The 23,164-nt window shown below is 36.3% G+C and overlaps 1 protein-coding gene across 1 annotated transcript; it reads right to left on the bottom strand.

Annotated features, from left to right (window-relative positions):
* Positions 1-496: 496 nt before the first annotated feature.
* LOC129260470 (neurotrypsin-like) lies at positions 497-21,632 on the bottom strand. The gene is made up of 9 exons (XM_064099882.1): positions 21,398-21,632; positions 18,388-18,729; positions 17,358-17,587; positions 16,551-16,704; positions 14,436-14,510; positions 10,343-10,672; positions 7,578-7,795; positions 4,147-4,303; positions 497-1,879 (listed from the first exon to the last, which is right to left on the bottom strand). Exons 1-9 carry the CDS (start codon positions 21,468-21,470, stop codon positions 1,695-1,697), a joined length of 1,764 nt encoding a protein of 587 aa, XP_063955952.1. The 5' UTR covers positions 21,471-21,632; the 3' UTR covers positions 497-1,694.
* Positions 21,633-23,164: the final 1,532 nt, after the last annotated feature.

Genomic DNA, 23,164 nt, shown 5'->3' with positions numbered 1-23,164 from the left:
TCTTATTTAAACCAGCACCCCCTACTAAAAATCGTCCCCAGGGCCCCGGTTGGTAACCTATTTTCCTCTTTACATTTAATGCATTAAAAGTTTGTAACATTTATTATTCCATGCATTCGACCGATCTAATCTTAGATTTGTACATGTTGACATCATCATCAATAATTAATGCCTGAAAATCAAAACAAAAGTGTCAACTTAAAAGCATTTGCGATGAGGAAGACGGGTATACATGTAGCTACGCCCCTCCAAAGAAGATGCCGTAATCGATAACAAATAATGATCAACATAGTAACAATAATAATGATAATATCAATAATAAGAATAGTAATGATAATAATAATAATAATGAAAATAACAAATATTATAATAACGAACAACGAATGTAAGTAAATCAACTATATGTACTGAAATGGATAAATCAAACAATCAATCAATAGATAAAGAATTAATTTTTAAAAATACATTGCTATCACATGTGCTTGTGTGGATATTTGCTTGAAGCAAATCTTAAACGACTAGCAATGATATCATGTTGAATTTTGCTTTCAGCAAATCATTCGTGTTTTTAGTTTCGTAGAGGAACGGGGCAGGGTTTATTCTTAGTTTATATTTTAGGCAATTCATTATTATTTGTTTCAGATTTATGTAAATATCTTTTAACACAAAATGAAGAATAATGGATCTTTTTACTTTGATCTCTAATCGATTTTTGATTAAATATACAGTGCGTCCCACACAAAAAAAACAACGAAACCGAGATTCTTCGATGATTTATCAGCTAGCGTAGCTTAATCACAAAAAAAAAAAATTCAATAATCTTTATTGCAACCGTATACAAGGTTGGATTATGTACAAATAAAAATGGTTGACAATTATGAATTTAAAGATTGATAAATTATATGTTTAAAATGAATAAACATCATAATAGAAAGTATCTTAAAAACATCTAAATTATAGAAATTATTAGTATTATTCATTAAAAAACACGAACACATAGACCTACATATATAAAATCAAGAATTAAATTGCATGCCCATAATATTGCCATTATTAACTCAGTCCAAACAAAAACAAGAATTTGAAACAAAACATAAATCATCATTGCAATTTATGTAAGCACCATGGAATAAATATATTGTTATACCTATTCGTTCTACACTTTGGCAAGCGAATTTGGTTTCACGTTTTGCAGGTAAGAGACAGATACGTTTGTGGTTGGGGTTTTGTATTTTGCATGGTGTCTCTTTTGGAGTGTTGAGCAAGTCTGACATCTCGCCTGTAAAGCATCTTCATTTTATACTATTATTGAAATTCAAGTTTCGTTTACTTCAGATAAACAAAACTTGGTTATATTTCACCAATTTTGGTGATTGAGGTATCAAATTAAAGAGCAGATACTGAACACTTTAGACCTATGATTTCCTTTTTAAACTCAGATACCGCCTGCCAAGCGACTTTTTGGTGTCCTTTCTTCAGATAATTTTGCCCACTCATGCATGAATAAGGAACCTGTTGAACTATACCACACGAAAGAAGATATTCTAAGCTTTACCGTGTTAGGTCATCATTTTTTGTGATTAGATTATGATAAATCATCGACATATTTCGGTTTCTGGTTTTTTTTCGGGCGCACAAAGACATGATGAAAAATGTGTGTGGTGGTGTGTGCGTGTGTGTAGTGACAGATGGAGTTATGGTGTCGTCCTGGCCAGATCATCGTCGTCATACTCATTCACGAATACATTTACAGAATCACCAGCAGGTTTTCGATCTTTCTGGATCCAATGTATCCCCCACACAGCAGCAATTACGATAAGTAGCGATGCAAGAGCGGAGAAAATCAAGGCCCCAAGGACGGATGGCGCCGGTGTGGTATCTTTAAAAAGAAATAAAAATGTATTTTAGTAAACATATTAACACATATAACATTATGTCCATATTTCAGAATATCTTCGTGAATGTTAATAAGTATTAGCTAGTGGCAAACTCATTGCCTAGGTAAGCATTTGAAGTCAGGTGGCAAATTGGGACCTAGCCTGGAATGAGTCACTGTCTACAAATCCATGGGAATTGGATTGTTACAATAAAATATTTGCGTGAAATTTAAAATATTGGAGTTACTTTCATGCAATGAATTTGGAATCGTTGAGAACAAATTTTGCATAAAACTATGTTTATATATGTTGTATAATAATAAATGAATATATGTATATATATATATATATATATATATCCGCCACAGATTGGTTGTATAGTCCATATTATAATGACGACATCGAATAATTTCAACGTTTTCTAAATTAATTCTGTTTGCAGCATTTAAACAACTTGGTGTTTAAAAATATCAACTTATAGTCGTCACAATCGATGCTTTTCAATGCAAAAAGCAAGATAAATAATTTGTCAAGATTATTTTAAATCATCATTTAGTTTCTCCAATTTTGCAGTCTTTAAAGATGATATTTATAAATGAAGACCTTTTTTTATTAATAGAAATTGAAATCACCGCCCCCCCATACCTTTTCCAACAGCTTTATTTCATTTTCCGAGCTGGGAAAGACTTGTATTTTGGAGTCTAAAGTTTAAAGAGGTACTCCAGACTAAAAATGATTATATCTAATAAAATAGAATAAAAAATAAATTGACGAGTGGATACCATGCGCGACCATGGGGTCTCGAAAAGCACCCTTAACACATATTTTTCATATTCTGAAAATGCACCACTAAACAAGTATTGGGGTGTGACACCCTACAAGTATTGGAAACAAAACGATGCTCTTGGCAAGTATTTCCTGAATTTACCCCTAAACAAGTACATCCTTTTTTATTGTTATGTCACGGACGTCGGTGTCGGTTTTACCTTTACCTACGTCATTGGGTTTAGTACGGCCCCACCTCCCACAGCTCGTGCCAATCGTACTCTAAACACGTAGTGTTGACTGCTGGGGCAAAAGGTACATCCTTTATAAACATTTTAGTTTTTTATAGCCTCACAAATTTTACCCTAAACACGTAACTTTCCTGGCGAAATAGATACCCTTTTTTTATTTTAGTGTTTTTGACACCTTTATTACGTTACGTACGTAACGTACCCTATCTTGAAAAAGACATCCCTTTACGTGGTTTCTTTTTTGGTCGCGCATGGTATCCACTCGCAAATGTAAGTGCCCCCCCCCCCCCCTGGGGCAAAATGCTGCAAATTTCATCAAAATGCGACAACAATATTTTTTGAAAACAGTTATATGCATATCGTCATGAATATTCATTAGGTGGGCTGATGATGTCATATCCCCACTTTCCCTTTTCTTATTTTTTTTCGTGAAATCTTTTTTTTTTCTTCATATTTTCGTATGCATGTGTGTATGATATGTCTCCATTATAATACAATAAGTTACAGTAATTAATATTTAATGCATGAAATCAATTGTAAATCCAGTTTATTTAGTTGGTTCTCGGAGGAAAAACTTTAAATTAATATGATTTCATATAATAAGAAACAAAGAACAAGTGGGGATATGACATCATCAGTTTGCACATTAAATATTCATGAAGAGATGCTTCACTGTAAAAAATGAAGTGCTAGGTTAACAGTTACGGTGCTTTTATAGTGACTTCACTACGAGTGCTGATTTTCTAGTTCAAATTTTAAACTAGAAAATCAGCACTCATAGTGCAGTCACTATACAAGCACTGTAAGTGCTAAATTAGCACTTCATTTTTTTTACAGAATATGAACTGTTTCGCCAAAATAAAGCAATCTTCAAAATACCAAAACGTTGTTATGCCTTGTCCGAGTTTGATCACATTTTCGTTGTAGCGTTTGCCTGATTCTTCTCTTTCTATTCAAATCATAATATGTTCAGCCTGGAGTAGGCTTTTATCTTAGCAATGGTCTATCTCTGTGCTGACATATTGGGAAGTTTCTAGTGTTTATTTTTTTCCTGATGCTTTCATTGGGAGGGAAACTATTTTTAGTCTCAGACAATTCTAGATTGATATATCACCGTCAAAAATTGCTGCGGAATGGAACATACTTGTATATTTACTGTCAGAGATTAGTGACATAGTCGGCTATCCATAGGTAAACCAAAACCATGGTTTGAGTTAAAACGAAGTTCCAAATACTGATCAATAATAACTTACAGCAATGCACCCCGTTGTATTTAATTCCCTGTGGACAAACACCGGTTGATGTAAACTCGTGGTCGCAGTAGAAGATATATCTTACTCTATCACTGACACGACACGTTATTTTGCTTATCATCATTGGTAGTCCTTTTATTGTTGCCAGCTTGGTTTTCTGTTCAGCGGGGGGGGGGGGGATTCGATTGACAGGACTAAATAAATTAAAATAATTGCATTAAATCAGTTTTGAGGACAGAATAATAATTTATTTGTTTTATTAATTCATTTATTTTAAAATGTCAAATATTTCTTGACCAATACTAATATTCATGAAGCCATGATTTCATATTTCGATACCTTAAATTCGGTACCTTAAATTAAATGCTTACCCTTCAGTTGAATCCACTTTTTTTTATTTGAAATTGGTTATCTAAGCTGTGTATCAGAGTTGGTGGCATGTTTCGGCAGCAACTACATAATTTGTCAAAAATTTGTTAATTATCAGGAATACGCTTATTTCTTCCAATAACTTACGTTTACATATTTATAGCAATAATTGAGATATAACATTGATCACGTTTATGTCATGCATTTATTTGTCCTTTTACAAATAACTATTTTGGTAATAATTTTGCAAAAAAATACATTTTTGTATTTGGTGAACTGGATCAAATAGAAAAATTAGACCCTATTCCATGCATCTATATGTCTCAATATTAATAGATATAGGGCTTCGATTATCTTATTTCCTATTTCATGGCAAAAGGATTTAAAAACAAATCTTCAATATTCAATTAAATTCAATTCAAATAAACATTTATTTTCTTCTATTTCATTACATTTTTCGTAAACATTAATCAATACAAAAATAAATTTTTGATATGACTGAATACAAATATGTACTTGTTGGGTTTAAAGAAGAAGGCGCAAACCCTAAAAGCTGAGGCTTGTGGCAGGATATGCCTGTAGACAAAAAATGCAATACAATACAATAAAACAATACAAAGGAAAGGGCAGAGAAAAGAAGAGAAGGAAAGGGAACGAGAGAGGGGGCGTGAGCGGGGAGGCGGGCATGAATTACTAAATAAAATAGAATGCTCAATAAATGTATCAGTGGGGGGAAAATATAAATGCCGCAACAACATTATTGTCCATGATCCATATTATCATGTTAACTTAAAGTCAAAAGGAAACGAAAGATGGAAAATATTCATATATAAAATGACAGAAGCACTTTTTTTCATTTTATTATTCAAGCTAATTGTCGATAGAGATTTTTTATGTAATCCGGAATTTCGTTCCACATTTTGGGGCCAGTATAACGAATGTTGTGTTGGAAGATTATTTGTTTATGTTTGGGAATGAATATTTGATCATTTGAGCGGGTATCAAAATGATGTATATTGGAAACATGCGTAAACGAATCACGATTTTTTTTGTTGAATTTAAGAATTTAAACACATGTAGAGAAAATGGCATTGTTGAAGTTTATTAATATCGTCTAATTTCAACAATTTTAGGGAATAAAACAAATTTTTAGTATTTGCTAGTGGTATCTTGTCGTCTAGAGAAATAATACGTACAATTTTATTTTGAAGGGAACATAATTTGTTTAAGATGGGTTTGGTATGTGTTAGTCCAGACCAAATTACAGTAATAAAATATGGCAAGATTAAAGAGCAATATAATGTAGGCAATACAGTTTTAGGCAAGTAAAATGTATGTATTGTATTCCAATATTTTTTGCAACTTTGTTCTCAATTTCATTTATGTGATGTATCCATGTCAAATTACTATTAATGATAACGCCAAGAAACATAGTATTTTCAACTTTGGGAATAATTTGCTTGTTAAGCTTCACCACTAAATGATTAAGATCAATTAGCCTTTATGGAGTTGCGGAATACAATGTAATTGCATTTTGTTAGTTAATGGTAAGCTTGTTTGCACAAAACCATTTACAAAAATTTGTTAGTTCAGTATTTACAGTTTCACACAAGTGATAAAGATTTTTATCAGAATAAACAATATTGGTATCTCCGGCGTACATGATAAAGGAAAGGAGATTTGACGAACGATAAATGTCATTAACAAATAAAATAAACACAAGTGGGCCAAGTAATGACCCTTGTGGTATTCCACAATTAATTGTCCTAATTAATAAATGACTTTCTCATCGCTTGTTCAATTTTGTTATTTCTTTCACCTTCTGTTATATTTTTTTATTGTTTATTTTAACAAAGTTACATTTCTGATTGGATTTTATTTCAATCCGCCATGTTCGTTTTCTCTTTAAATGAGGGATGAATCACCATTTTTAATGGATTTTTTGCAGTGCATGCACTTTAAAGCACTTAATGCCATGTCTGGCCTTATAAAAACTTTTGACTCATTTCGCCACTGACCCCACAGCCTACAACGTAATGACTTGGGTAGGTATATACAGAAGACCTGAAAAAGGAATATTTATATGTGCTAGTCTTGTGGTGAATACCAACCTGTCGATCAAAGTTTTAATATGGATCTGTGCCTGCTGACTAAGGAAAAGGCGACAAATGAAATACTCTTGTACTTTTTTCAAAAAAAAATAAAAATAAACAGGTAAAGTTACGAAATGTTAGGAGAAGCAAACCTTTGGAGCAAGTTAGTTTGTACGAACCACCCCACCCCCAGAATCAAAGAAAAACTAACATCAATGAAAATGTGAAAAAAAATTGATTGGAAAAACAGTTATGAGCATTTGAATTTTGAAATCACTAATGCTTTGATCATGTTATATTAATAACATGTTCTCGCATGAAAGGAAGAACAATGATCTGTCAGTCTATGGATAGACTTGATAAAAATTGCAATATAAGAAAAATATGTGGAAAAGTAATAGGAGAGTTGGAAAAAAATATTTGGTGCACACTATAAATATTTCTCCATAGGCTCATGTGTCAAAAATGAGATGTGATAAAATCTCCAAAAAAAGTGCTAATAATAGGACGATTCATACCCTTGTCATTGAGAGATCATCAAATATCCTTCATTTTCTGAAAATATTAAGCCATGTTTTTTAGCTTTTTTCTCGGTAGGGGGTCTGACAGCCTTTACCCTAAAAGGACTGGGGTATTTGAGATGTATACGGGGGAGGGGGGATGATGATGCCCCCCTTCTGATCTCGGCCGCAGTTCAGGGGGAACTCCCCGATATGACCAGAGCTAATAAATGGTGAGCACTGATCGGTTACAAATCAGTGATGGTGTGCGGCCACAACCGGGGGCCAGAAGTGTGACATCACGCATTATCGTCGTATTGCCAAAGGAAGCATGTCAACTTAATTAGCGATCTCAACTTTCAAATGCTCTTAACTGTCATATTTCTTGTTCATTTATCTTTCTTTTTTTTTTTTTTAGTTACATACAAGCTAACTTGTTCCCAGAGTTTCATTCTCTTCAGAGATGTACCTTTCCCCCGTTGATGAAGCCCTGATTACGGCATACCGTCATTGCTGCATGGTCGTCCATGTCACATACGCCACCAGTCAGAATTATGTTGTCAGAGCTCCTTCCAGAGTCGGATAATACTCGGTATTCTGATTTACCTTCTGAAGAAAAGGAAAACTCAGGACGGTTGTGACTATATACCTTGGCCAGGATCTCATCATATTTGATTTTTGTGACACCTGCAGAAAATGGAAACGGTAAAGGGCGCACATGAGTAATTCATCCGCGCACTCTGCATTCAGGTGTAAGTTAAGATCACACGAATTCATTGATAAAATAAGGAATAAAATTAGACAAAATGATCGCATAGCAAATTTTAATTGATAAAATCAATTCTATGTTCAGATTCTTTCAGAATTGGGCCTATGGAGATGCTGGGCTGTATTTGTGTTATTTATTTTAATTATTGATTTTCGAAAAAGCATTGCCGGTTTTCCTTGCTGCGGACAGACCTATATTATGGTTAGTCATGTTTCAAGTAATTATAACATTATTTTTTTGAGCTGGACAAGTACCCGATAAACGTACCCAATTTTTTGTAATGTTTACTGTGAATTTAAGCGAAAACTACATATAGAGGGGTTGAATTCTAATGATCTTCGGATGGGCTGTGATTTAACACGCGAGCGAATTACTCATGCATACCCTATATGCACCCAATCTTGGCTCATTTACACAATGAATGACGCATTACACAATTTGTGACATGTAAAGCCCCTTTCACAATTGACGTACGACCACTTGCGACCTTTTGGTCGTGCGACAGGCTGCAACAGGCATCAATCGCCAGTCATCTCATAATATCGCACATAGGCTTTCACAGTTGCAACAGCTGTCGTACAACAAAAACAACCAGTAAAACCCGTTGCACGAGTAAGTCGATTATGATCCTATTGTGCTCGTGCGATCACATGCGAGTGTTGCACGAGGGATTGCGAGGGGAACGGTCGCACACAACGGTAGTGCAATGTTGTAAGCCGTTGCGATCGGTCTTGCAACAGTCTTATGGCACATCATATTATCGCACCCAGTCGCAAGACAGGTCTCTGTACATGTAGGTCGCTAGCACATGTGCAAGTGTTGTACGACCTCCAGTCGAGTAAATGCGACTACTTAGTTGTGCCACCTCTCGCACCAAGTCGTGCAACGTTGAACAACACTCCCACGATGATCGCCCGACCGATGGTACGACCCCGGATACGAGCTGATGCGAGTGAATCGGTCGTATTTGATCGCGTTCGGATTTTGAACATGTTCAAAGTTCAGATGTGACCAGTCACGACCACCTCGAGTTCGTGCGACCGTCTACAACGACTGCGAGTGCTCGCAAGTCACCAAGAGATCGATCGTGCAACAGCAGAAAAAAACTGTTGCAGGCGGTCGTAAACTGGTCGGATGTCAATTGTGAAAGGGGCTGTACGGTCGCATACATGCGAATGCAACGGTAGTGGAATGTTGTAAGCCGTAATTTCGATCGGTCTTGCAACAGTCTTATATTATCGCAACCAGTCGCAAGACTGGTCTCTGTAGGTATCTAGCGCATGTGCAAGTGTTGTACGACCTCCAGTCGACTAAATGCGACTATACGTAGTTGTGTCACCTCTCGCACCAAGTCGTACAACGTTGAACAACACTCACACGATGATCGCCCGACCGATGGTACGACCTGATGCGAGTAAACCAATCGTATTTGATCGCGTTTGGATTTTGAACATGTTCAGATTCAGATGCGACCAGTCACGACCACCTCCGACCACCTCAAATTCGTGCGTTCGTCTACAACCACTGCGAGTGCTCGCAAGACACCAAGAGATCGATCGTGCAACAACAAGAAAAATCTTATGCAGGCGGTCGTAAACAGGTCGTACGTCAATTGTGAAAGGGGCTTAAAGGCCACCGCACACCTTACGACTGTTTGCGATCCGATTTTGGAACAAATCGCAATTTGCTCACTTTCTGAAAATGTGAATGGAACATATCATTTTATTTGAGGTTGAAATTAATTGAAAGAATACTCATATAACCATTTTGAAAGATTGCAAGCTTTTATTTTGGAGTAAAGGCCAAATTAGTTTCAAATCGTACGACTGCTATGACGTCATTACGACTAGATATTAAATTCGCTTTTATTCTATAAGAAGGATCATGATAGCATAGTCACAGATTTGAACATAGGTATTCGTAACGATGATTTAGAACATTACCCAGTAAGATATTCCAAGTCTCAATATTAGCATCAAATTCTACTACATTTTATTCTGAAATCGGGTTGCAGACCAATCGTAAGGGGTGCGGTCGTCTTAAGGAGCTGAGTGTTTTCTGAATTTATGATACATGATTTGAGAGCTTCCCATCTGGTACATTTCATTAAACTGTCAGGAATACTATTTTTATACAAATGTATTCATGTATTGGTGTTTCGTTGGGTAACAACGCAAATCATAATAATGTTATAAAAAAATCAACGACTAATGTAAATGTGACAATATATGGCAAGTAAGTGTAGGACTATAAAGTCGATGGGAACTGGACCAATACAATTAGTTACTCACTGTCTTATTTTTGCTCTCCGGCTCACCCTCGTACCCTCTCCTCCCTCCCCCTACTTGCTCCTTGGAGTTAACTTATATGAACCAAATTAATATCAATTATTCAGATTAATAAACGTTTGAATGATAAAACTGGACAAAAGTAATGAGCAATTGAATAGTTACCACTGAACTTACCACAGGCTACACCAGCTGGTCGTGTGCAAAAAGAGCTGTATTTTGTATACTTGCAGGATAACAGTGTTTCCTCGTTTCCATTGCAAGCGAAATCCGTTCCGCAATAAACTTTTCTGTCGTATGGGTCGGGTGTAAAGTACCCGAATCCAGATGATTCAAAAAGTAAAGCATAATCTTCAGTGAAACCAAGTTGTCTACACGTGACCAAAGCATCGAGCGCGTCCCATCCGTCGCTACAAATGCCTTTCCATACACCTGAGACATTGACTTGAACGTATCCTTTGCTTAGAGATCCCCCATCACTCAACCGAATAGAATGGTTACTTGCACCTTGGGGTGAAACAAATATATTGCACAGGAAGCTCTGGTGTGTATCAAGGACATTGTTTCTTCGATACGAGTTCATTGACTTTGTTGTTAGCTTTTCGTTATTATTCTTATATATATCATAGGACCCCCACCCCATCCAACACCTTACAGGTTTAAGATGATAAGTCATTACATCGCCATCTCCCCTCTGTGGAATGGGGGCATTAAGTTGGCAAGGTCTTACAGCAGTCTCTAAGATCACTGAAATTTGTCAACTCTGTAGAATGGCTCAGAAAGACCCCTCAAAGAACTCTAAAAGACTGATGGATATTTGTTTTCTTACTGGTCTTAGACTAGTCCTAAAGAGATCTTTCAATGGCCTTTCAGAGATCTTTCATGCAACAAGTAATCTTTCAGAATTCTTTCCATGGACTTTGCCTGGTCTTTCAATGATCTTTGAATGATCTTTCAATGATCTCTCATGAGTCTTACAGTGATCACCGCAAAAATCTTGAAAGACTGCCGAAAGATCACGGAAATACTAATAAGAACCTCGAAAGTTCATTGAAAGACCACTGAAAGACTGCTGGAAGACCATCAAAAGACAATTTTCCTGTAAGACTGCTGAAAGACTGTTTTGAACCGTTTCAAAAAGTTTTGGGACTCACGAGGACCACAAAGACTATTGAAAGATCCATCAGGAATCGTGAAAGACCTCGGAGATCTTTGAAAGCTCGTTGAAAAACCCTTGAAAGATCAAGCAAGTTTCATGGTCTTACAGCATTCTTTCAGAGGTCTTGCCCTCTCCCTCACACACACTACTATCACCATTTCATGTCAGCTTTCACATCCTTTTTCGTAACCCCCCCCCCCCTCCCCATTCACTATTGTATAAACGCCATTTTAGGTAGTATACGGTAGAATCCAGTTCGAGGTTCGAACTTTCATTGCCGTCTGATGATTTGTTTTAAGGCGTGTTCGAATTCTATTTTAGTCGTTGGTTTCAATCTTATTGAATATGCATTAACCATGTAGCACATCCTTGAAAGTCATGTGAATGATCATCTTTTCTGCTTACTTTTAATTCATTAATTTTTTGTCATATAGAAACACTTTACCTTCATGAAATTTGGGAAAGTTTCAGAATGTACTTTACAGGTATGTCCCTTACTTTCCGATATCCAATGGTCACTTACCATGCTTACTTTTCGACGTACAATTTCAAAACAAAAGAAAAAGGTGTTTTACAAAAGAAAGATTCTCTACTATGTTATAGTGATATGATTTGACATAATTTCACAATTTATACGAGTCAACCTACGTCTTGTAAACTTGTAAAATTGCAATCTGATGACCACAGACTAAAATTGAGTTTCAATATACATTGCACAATTATTACTGTCGTTTTTTTATCATTTAACAAAATGGCGTGTCTTACGTGCGTCCATGAAGTACGTCATGAAGAACAATAGTAGAAGATCACACTTCTTTAGGACAGCCATTGCCACGATTGTTTAACGAGGAATTATGTTATATTCGAAAGCCTTTATATCCAAGGCCCATATGACATTTTTTTATTACCATTAATACAACATTCATCGAATGCTTTGCAACTCAATGATTTTGGACTTCAGCCTTTCAGCCCCTTTATTATCGTACTCAGTGCAAACAATTAAACTGTCTCATATGCGATTTTGTCTCCGTTTACTAATGTCACGTACATGAATATATTCAAGCGTATTATATACAACCCCCCCCCTCCCCAACTGTAAGGTAAATAATGTAAAGTGTTAAAGCATGTTGCATGAAACAAAATATGGGACGTGGTGCATGATATAGGCCTACTCAAAGATTCGGTCCAATTAGCAGGCATCGTTTTACTATTATTATTATTATTATTATTATTAATTATTCATTTCACATATTCAAAGAGGAAGGGTAGCCCAAATAAGTACAAACTCTGGTTTTTATTAGGGTCATTTAAGATACAAATAGAGAGCAAACTCAAATCTACAAACTTATGTAAACTAATAGATTAATTGATCAGAACAACCACATTTAGCCAATTTACCAATGAGACTTTGGTGGTCTACCATATTGAATGCTTTACATAAATCTTTCAGTGCTAAGCCATTCAGTTACCATTTATCAACATTCTTTGTTAATTCATCGACCATACAGAAAAAGAGCCGTTTCAAAAAGAATGCATGGGTCGGAATCCATATACTGTTTAGGATTTAGTAGATTATTTTCTGAAAATTCAGTGTAGTAATTATCAGTAAGGGTGAGTAAGTTATTTGTTTGTTTTTAGGGCGTGTTGTTAGATAAGAAATACGAAAATGTAGCCCCTTTATGGTCCATCTACATCGCCAATCCTCGTGCCGCCACTTTTGTGTAATGGTTCTTACTAGCCCGGTTGTTTGAATCCCACTTTATCACTATGGACAGACATGACAGATGGATATTCATCTTCAGACATGACGTCACGGCTACGCTTAGCCGAATTCGATCTAAGCGTTAAACGGTGTATTTCTTATCTTTCAACTGTTTCGAGGCAATTTGCACCTTCGGAGTAAGTGCATTTAATCAATCATGGATTAATCCATCATTATTTTCATTAAGGAATTATAATTGATATACCTGATTGATATAATATATCTTTATAAAAGAGCGTGTTATGATCGCCAGGCCAACATTACCTATTGGAATGGTCGGTGACATCAGTGGCCGCACCAGGCATATGCCAGGATTTACCATGTAGAAAGACCAAAAAGGGGCTACTTTTTCTTTTTACAAATCTGACAACACCCCTCCCCTAAAAAAACAGACCGTAACTTACTCACCCTTACTGATAATTACACTGAATCTAAATGCCGTTATAACACTCGTTACATATTTCTTATTAATAAGAATTAGATTTTCATAATTAGCCTTTCACCTTCGTATCACATGCAACCCGTTTTACAAAATATGTTAACATGACAATGATCCCCTACCCCCCCCCCCCCCCCCCACACACACACATACAACAATACATATGTAAATGAACAGCGTGCTACAATAATTTTCGAAATTGATCGACAATAAAAAAATTAATCGCTAGACATGCTAGAGGGTATTCATTTGTCTCGCAATCTACTATGGTCAACAAGGAAATTCGTGATCACTCTCACAAAAAGTGTTCACTAGCTTTCTAGGAAATTCGTGATCACTCTCGCAAAAAGTGTTCACTAGCTTACAAGTTCACGAGCTTTCGAGTGCCGCTGCAACTCTTTATCAAGTGACGAAAAAAAATGATACAAGATAAGGTTTTGTTTGCCTCGTTTAAATCTGTATACCACAGAAAACATAAGTCGCTCCATACAGGAAATAATCGCCTTTCTTTCCCCCTAATGATGTGAAACTTTTACATGTCAAAGAGAATGTAGGTAAAAACCTTTACTTTCACTGCAAAAAATATACCTCTTACAAATATATTTAACGCGAAAGTGGAGCTTATATATCCAAATTTTTCTCAGATGTTCTATTAGTCAATTACTATAGTTAAAGTAAGACACTGGTGCTGAGATAAGTTATCAGATCTAAACATGTCCAACACAAAACGTTAATGACAAACGTATACAACTATATCCCCTAGGTTACAATAGTATGTGTATTTTACATAAATATATTGAATATCACGAATCTGGGTGAGGACGACTGGTTGTGAAGTCATCCTGCTCGTTCACAAGAGTAGTGTGACGAATTTTTCGATCTTTCCGGATGAAGTGTATACTACACGCACCGACAAGGAAGATGAAAACAGAAGAAACACCAGCGAAAAGTAAAGCACCAATGACATACGGTCTCACATCTTTATCTGTAATCATGGTAATAGAAACAAACAAACAAACAAATAGAGGAGAAATGCACCTTTTTATTTCTTATACTTTTTATGTCAAACGTAAATTTTAAAGATTATACCTTTTCTTTTCAAAATATGCATTACTAAAAGTCGCACCTTAGTATATCTACGTGTCTAAGGTTCGGGAATTTTTGTATGAGCAGAGAGCTAACCATTTTTCTTTTATTATTTCTCGATTCATGTACTTTGTGGGGCTAGATATTTACATTATCATGGACCTACTCCATGGCATTATCAATTCACAAAAAGAACAAAAATTGATCGTGACATTTCTGTGAAGCATATAAATAATTATCAGTCGCTAAACCAGATACAACCCCCCAAAAAAAAAAAAAAAAAAAAAACAGAAAGAGGGGAGAGAAATTGGGAGGGAGGAGAGGGGGATGAAAGGGGAAAATCTGAAAAACGGAAGTGCCTATACTAATAAAGAAAGAACATTTATAAGGAAACTTACACTGTCATTTTTTTTCTTTCTCTTTAATTGGGTGGCACACGCCCTCGCCTGCAAGCACGGACTCATATTTGACAATTTTATCAATTATAGCTCATCTATAGTAATGTGCCTGCTGAGGCTACGCACGCCCCTTGAGCCTCTGTATCGACCCACCTCTACACTGCATATCATCCCTGACTTATAATAGTTTGTTATGATATTGTTCTTCGTAACATAAAAAACAAAATTTGATTCATCCCTCAACATTGTTAGATGAATTTGGTGTATCCTTTTTTAATTCATTCAAAACTGCCATGGTTGTAAACAAAGAAATATTTGATGAAACTTGAACACCATCGGCTATCACAATGAGCCACTAATCCGTTTTTTGCATATTACCATTTTATAAAAATAGAGAAATATTAAAATGTCAATTGTTATTTTGATCATTTTTGGGGGGTTGACTACCGAAACGGCCTACTAATACAAAGTACCCCCCCCCCTCCCGTCCCGACATACTTTGTTATCAGAGAATTTTCGTGCCATCCCCCCCCCCCCACCAGAGGCGTCGATCCTGGGGGGGCAGGGGGGGCGATCGCCCCACCAATGAAAATATTGGGGGGCAAACATATCGTTTTGCCCCCCCCCCCCCCAATAATTCCGCATGTGCAAAAATAAAATAAGATTGTAATGTTACACAGAAATCAGTTAGCGAGATTGAGATACACAACTCATTCTTTATTTAAAATCGCTTTCAAAATGTCCGCTTTTTCAGATTGGAATGTAAAAAATTTCAGCTCGCGCTTCGCGCTCGCATCAATTCTGTAGTAAAAACCCATACTTTTCATGATTAAATTGTGAATAGAAGTCCCGTTTTCAATTCTAAGCCTCAAAAGAACTCCCGTTTCGATTTGTAATATATCTTGTTCTTTATTAAAAACGTCCATTAAACTGTCTTTTTTTTTCAGATCGAAATATCAAAATTTCAGCTCGCGCTTCACGCTCGCATCTATTGTTTTAGATACCCATCTTAATCCTTGGTACCAAAAATGCTTAGAATATCAAGCTTTCGGGTCAGAATATAAAGAAACTTCAGCTCGCTCTCGGCACTTGCATTATCTGTGTAGTGAGGTATGTATCCTCCTCATACTACAAACAGTCCTAAACAGGTACCTTTTTCCAGTTTTCAGGTCAGTATACAAAAAAAATTCAGCTCGCGCTTCGCGCTCGCATTAATTTTTTGGTGAGATATGTGGCTCTTTCTCATGAGTTATATATACATATATATATATATGTATATATATATATGCCTATGTGTGTGTGTGTGTGGGTGTGTTTCGTGTGATCGAGCGCCTTTGGAACGGGACCGTTGATTCATAATTTTGCCCCCCCAATCTGAAAAATGGATCGACGCCCCTGCCCCCCACGAAGAAGCATTCCATATATATATGCAACTACTAGGAATATTCGAATCTGTAAGAGCGGAATATCATTTAAAACAGAAGAAACAGTATAAATTAGTTCAAGTTCATAATATAAAAGAAATGAAGTATTTTACTCACAACAAGTCACCCCATTGTATTTGATTCCTTGCGGACAGGCACCGGTTTGTGTTATCTCTGTATCACAACCGTCTAATCCCCAGCCGTGACGATTGTTACATGATACCTTGCTGATTAGTATTGGAAGGCCTTCTGGGGAATCTACTTTGATTCTCTTCACATCCAGATGGGAAATAAAAAAATCAAAAACAATATATAGATATTACAAGGTATTCCAAGATGACTTAAAGCACGATGGAGCCATTTCGTACCACGCAAAATTTGACAAACCCCCTCCAAAAAAAAAAAAAATAAGAAAAAAAAATCTGTACCACATCGAGATCATTTAGTACCAAGACAAATTAAGAAAAAATGAATTTGATAACAAATCTAGTAAATTTTGTTAACATATTCCCCTTCAAAATAGACTTGCCTTTCAAGGGAGGGGGGGGCACGGGCCAGATGTACCTCCACCATTATAGGCTCCTTCGTCTTGTTTTTGCCTGTCTCAATTTAGGTGGGAAAACACACAAATAAACTAAACAATGTAGAGTAGGACAAACCAGAGACTTTTCAGCAAGATTTGGGACAGCTCGGTCGAGAGCAATGGTAAAACATCTTGTTTTAACTAGCTCTGGATGTGTATTACCACCCCCTCACTCCTTATAGTGACGGATCCAGCAAGGTTCGATATACTACATCACTATTTCAGGGCAGGAGGCACTGTAAGTGCAAAATAATCGGCCTCCTAAAGTTAATGTAATTCATCTGGAGATGTGCCTGATCCCAAGTGACGTGGCATAATTAAATATTTTTTCACTCACTTACCTCTCCCCCATTAGAATATCCATGTCGTTCACATATCCTCATTGCCGCTAGTTGGTCCATGTCGCATATACCACCTGTCGGAAATATGTGATCATAACTGAGGCTGGATGTTGCTAGTACCAGGCCATGGGACTTACCATCAGAAGTGTTAATAGTATATTGGAATACGCCTGTATCCCCGTATGGATTCACATTTGACAGAACTTCGCCGTAAGTGACATCTGTAATATCTGTAAAAATTTCCAATGGGTAGTTACGGGTGAAATAGTGTTGATATATCAACAAAGGTGTGAGGCTTACCCCTAGACACCCTTCCCCGGCTTTCTCTCCCCCCCCCCCCTCTCTCTCTCTCTCTCTCTTTTCTCTAGTCTTCTCTCTTCTCTCCTTTTCCCTTTTCCCCCTCTCTCCCCCTTGCTTTTCTTCTAGCTTCTCTCTCTCTCTCTCTCTCTCTCTCTCTCTCTATATATATATATATATATGTATATATATATATCTTAAAGTTTCACGTATTGGCTTCTGTATAAGGTAACAAAATAATGCTGACGATAATGCTTCGATTGCCAATACAGTTTTCACATACAGTTTTTATTACTAAATAGGTTCATTATTGCGGAACGAAATAATCGCTAGAGGGTATTCATTTGTCTCGCAATCTACTATGGTCAACAAGGAAATTCGTGATCACTCTCGCAAAAAAGTGTTCACTAGCTTTTTAGGAAATTCGCGATCACTCTCGCAAAAAGTGTTCACTAGCTTACAAGTTTTTATTGTTCACTCGAAAATTCGAGTGAACAATAAAAACTGTATTGGCAATCAAAGCATTATCGTCAGCATTATTTTAAATATATTTTATATTATATTCTCCGAAATTACAATAGAGGACTAAGCGAAAAGATTTATCTTCGTATGTGGTATTGATAATTAAAATTTGCAACTTTGAATATTTTGAATGAATTATTACTATACAGCTATTTGAAGTTGCATTTCATAAGGGTTTGAATAAATGAATTGACAAGCGAAATATTCGTACCACAGGCAGCTGTAGCTAATTTTGTGCAATAAATATTTGCCGAATGGTTGCAGGATAGAAGTGTCTTCTCATTTCCATTGCAAGCAAAATGGTTTCCTCCAATTGGAAATGTGGATGACGGTGGCTCAGTCTGTTCGTAATAGTAATGTGAATGAGATTTCTTTTCTTCCGAGAACATTGAATATCCTTCAGTAAATCCAAGTTGCCTACACGTGACCATGGCATCGAGTGCGTCCCATTCGTCGCTACAGATGGCTTTCCATACACCTAACACGTTGACATGAACCACGCCGTCTTTGTCCGAATATCCTCCATAAAGGCGAATGGAATTATTTACAGCAACTACATTGGATTAAAAACAAAAATCAAGAAAAAAAAAGGAAAAAACCGAAAAAAGGAGTTATTTTTACTGTGATCATGTTCACTTCCTGCAACAAGTTGATAAAATTCGAAAACACTCTACCCAAAAGGATTGACCAAATGATGTGTTGGTGAATAAGACTTGCGTTTAAGCACCCAACATAAGTGGTCAACTCAACTAAATTATTGGTTATCTCCTAGAGCAGGCCTGTCCTAGAGGTTTGACTGATAGTGACCACTTTTTATGGTCTATCATATATTTACAACCAGATCGGTTACTTTGACCAATCGTAGAATTGAGACAAGCGATTGAAGCAACTTTAAACCATGTTTAAACACACAAAAAATGGATCAAAATCGAAAAACAGACTATGACCATCCAACAATTTTGCTTATTTTAACAGAAGTATAATACGTAAAAGAAGAAGACGATGATGTCATACATTTACTATCCCATTTCATCATAATTATGAAAATATGATGAAGTTCACCCCCATCCCCGGGCCTAACATAGTTTTACAGTGTTTATTCACACAAAAAATATTATGATTCAAACGAAAGCTAATGATTATATGAAGATGAATGGAGTAAAATTCATCGAGCAAAAATGTTGAAAATTTCATCAAAATCTGATAACATATAATAAAATTATTGAATATACAAGTTTAGAAATGGTTTGTAAAAACGAATCTAGGTCTTTTATGCACACCATCATTAACATTCTTTATGGCTTATGATGGCACATCCCCACTTTTCCTTTTTCTTATGTTATTAAACGAAATCATAATTATATTATTCTTCATATATTTGGGAAAGATGCGTCTCCTTTATAATAAAATAAGTTGCTGCAATGAATATAACAATTTGTTTTAGTTCTTGGAGGAAAAAAAATTATTAAAAAAAATTATAAACATATAGTTTCATGGAATAAAATACAAAAGAGCACGTCGGGATATAACATCATCAGTTTGCTCACTGAATATTTATGAAGACATGCATAGAACTGTTTTATCGAAATAAGGCATTTTTTAAAATAAAGTATCTTTGTTGTTCCTTGTCCATTTTTTTTTTTGGGGGGGGGGGGCAGGTGCAGATGTTGGGGAGGGGTCAGTATCGAATTCATTGTCAGGAGAAGGGGGTGGACTTTGAATAATTTTAAGTGTGTCGACTAGTGAAACGCAAGTATACGCATATCACCATTCATCTGTGCATATCGCTATACATGCAATTCAACTTATTTTGCAGGAGAATCAAGGTTATCTAGCTGAAATTTAAATACAAATTTAGTAACATTTCATTGTTGTTCATGACATTTTAATAAAGAAATCATATTTCGTATTGTTACTCGGAATGTGCCATGAATATATTAAGAATTTAGCGCGCGATTCGCGCTCGCATATACCGCCAAAAACTGCTCAGAATGCAAATTGTTTTGGTCTAAATGCATCAAATAACAAAAAAGTTGAGCTCGCGCTTCGCGCTGTCATTATCTATATATGCAATGTGAGATAGCCTATCTTGTTTGTAATAAAGCGAAGTAAATGCACTTGAAACTTCAGTCTTTAGTTGGGACTGCTCCCTCTATATAAACCAACAGCAAAAATTGGCTTTGCGCGCGGCCCATGGGGAAACATGAATGTACTGTATTAATAGAAACAAGTACATGCGTGCTCTGACCCTGGACTCCAGCAGGGACCCAAAAGTTGGATCCAGCGCCCTAGTCGCGCTTCACACTCCATTTTGTGAAACATGCAAAATAAATTTTAGTCCCCCTCTATCCCTTTTCCTTTGCCACCCACCAGTTTTAAAATCCTGGTACCGCCACTGATCGGAAGCTCTCGTTATTTAGAAGAGAAACGAAACGTATGTAAATAAATACATACACAATTTTTTTTTCTGTGGAGGGAATGTGATCATGTGAAAAACGAATCTTATGTGATATTCAATGATTTCGTGCACATTTTAGTGAAGTGTGTGAAACTCTTTAGTGAGAAAGGAAGGTTTTCACCTTTTTTCCGGGGGAGGGGGCATTAATTCTGCCCCTTCCGCTACGTACCAACATGTTATTAATTTATCACATGCTCCCGTCTCCCCCATGTGAGATATGAATAGGACCTATCGCTTTAAGATTATTGTTCATACGGTACATTCCGAGTTACAATACGAAACATAATTTCTTTCTTAAAATGTCATGAACGATAAACGATAAAATATTAGATTCTTAAAAGGTGACCACTCTTCATCATAATGAATTCAATACTGCCCCCCCCCCCTCTGCATTTGCGCATGTCCCACCAAACACACTTTCAAAAACTTTCAGATGACAGAGCTTGAATGAAGTACTGAGTAAAAACATATCTTATATCTTATCTACAACTCGATTCCTGAAAGAAATACAGCTGCGACATTATGCGTTAAGACCTGCGACGTTATGCGTTAGTAATTTGAGCTACGACATTATGCGTTGACTGTGACATTATGCCAAAATCATCCAACGCATAATGTCGCAGTCAACGCATAATGTCGCAATTGCGACAGTATGCGTCGCTGCGACATTATCGGTTGTAACAACCCCCACCCCCAAACATGACAGGGGTATGAGGCCAATGCTATTTGTACACGGACTCTATTCCACATATGCCTTACTTACGTGTATGTGTAGTTAAAAGCACTAAGGAGAAAAGTATCCATGGTGGCAAGCTCGATGCGTGAACGACTTCCATGCTAATCACTGTAGAGATAAGTAGTTTATCGATAGCTTGCTCTACATTCACGTCACATGGGCACACAAGATGAGACCCAAGCCATGCCAGCCGCTAAATTCATGAGAGCATGGCAAGAATCGGACTGCCTCATGTCGTTGAAATTGTATGTTTCATCAGCATATCTGCGGTAAGACCTAATATAAGCAGAGCAAAGTGATAACAAAGCAGGAAACAGAAGTCAAGAAATGGACTTTGAACCGAAAAAAATCAAAAAATCTGATTTGCATGGAGGTTGGATAGGGAATTCCCCTTTGATATTATACGTCATGAACATAACTTTGTGATACCTTGTGTGCAGATGGATCAGATACACATGTAGGCCCGGATAGGCCTATATCATGTATATTATAGGTTATTTTGAAACCGCTACCTAAAGTCTTAACAAATTTATGGGAGCTTGGCAAGAATCCGACTGCCTCTTGTTTTTTGTAGGCATTTTTAAATCATTACTTGAACTGGGGATGTTTCCTTCTTTTTCTTCTCTCTCTCTCTCTCTCTCTCTCACACACATATGCAGTATTCTTTCATTATAATCATTGTACATAAAAAGTCGGTATATATCATGGACCATAATAACGGTTTTAAAATATGATTAACCCTAAAATCACTGGGGCCATAATGCCCCCACCCCCGTCCTCAACACTTCGCGCGATATTTCCGAAACGCAAAAAGTTAGCGCCGCAAAATGTTATGCCTTTTTTTCTTTGAAATATACGGTAACCTTTGAGACATTCGGATATAGCATCGCGACGCCGCATGACCTTTTGTCGTGCCGAAAATGGCTCATTTCATTTGTCTACAAAGACTATAGGAGATGAAATTCATAGTAGGGTGATTATTTTTGTTCTGATTGGTCTGCTTAATTAATTCAGGGTTTAATTTAGTTGCTAAATGGTCTGCAATAATTTCCATTGAAAAAAAAATATAAAAAAACAAAAGATGAAAAAAAATATATACATAAAAAAAAATTGAGTGTTGAATATTTTTTTTTAGACAAATATATTAGCATGTTTTATTCATAATTGATACAAAATAATAATTTTAAGTTTTTTTTCATACTGGTTTGTAGTTAATGAAGTAAGAATGTGCGTGCAAAATTTCGGCTCGATCTCGCGAACGGCGGCCGAGATCAAAAGGGAGGGGGGCATGATCCCCCCCGGCTCGACCTCAATACATCTCAAAGAGCCCAGTTCTTCTAGGGTTAAGTATCAGAAACAGTTATGACATGTATAAAAGTGCAGACGATTAATGAAAGATAGCCCCCCCCCAAAAAAAAAAAAAAAAAATCCGATTTTACAAAGTCACTTCATATCCAACCACCAATTATTTTCAAAAATTAACAAATAAGTTATTATTTTTATTTGTTGAAGAAATTCTCATTCATGGAATTGACTGAAATGTTGTTACAGAACTTATGTTTGTGCACTTCTGATATCCAGATCATGCTTAAATTGCTCTTTGAACATGTTGAAACAAACGGGGTGGAATGGAATGTATTGATGGTTTATGGTTTATATTTGACCAGTTAACAACGGTAATAAAAAAAAAACATAAACCTGAGATATCTGATTCTTGGTTTTGGTTATGATTTTAACTTGATATTATTCTTTGCTCCCCCCCCCCCCCCGTTAGGATCCCCCCGGAAAGTTTGA

Source organism: Lytechinus pictus, chromosome 5 (genome assembly GCF_037042905.1).
Source record: "Lytechinus pictus isolate F3 Inbred chromosome 5, Lp3.0, whole genome shotgun sequence".
In the NCBI taxonomy this organism is placed as follows: domain Eukaryota; kingdom Metazoa; phylum Echinodermata; class Echinoidea; order Temnopleuroida; family Toxopneustidae; genus Lytechinus; species Lytechinus pictus.
This window is presented reverse-complemented; position numbering and strand designations above follow the sequence as displayed.

Bases quoted from the DNA above. Each gene is read 5' to 3' on its own strand.
- LOC129260470 (XM_064099882.1), bottom strand. From the start codon at position 21,470: ATGGAAGTCGTTCACGCATCGAGCTTGCCACCATGGATACTTTTCTCC. The intron at 18,730-21,397 runs GTAAGTAAGGCA...AATCCAATGTAG, and splicing joins GCTTTTAACTACACATACAC to TTGCTGTAAATAATTCCATT. The intron at 7,796-10,342 runs GTAAGTTCAGTG...CATTTTCTGCAG, and splicing joins ACCAGCTGGTGTAGCCTGTG to GTGTCACAAAAATCAAATAT.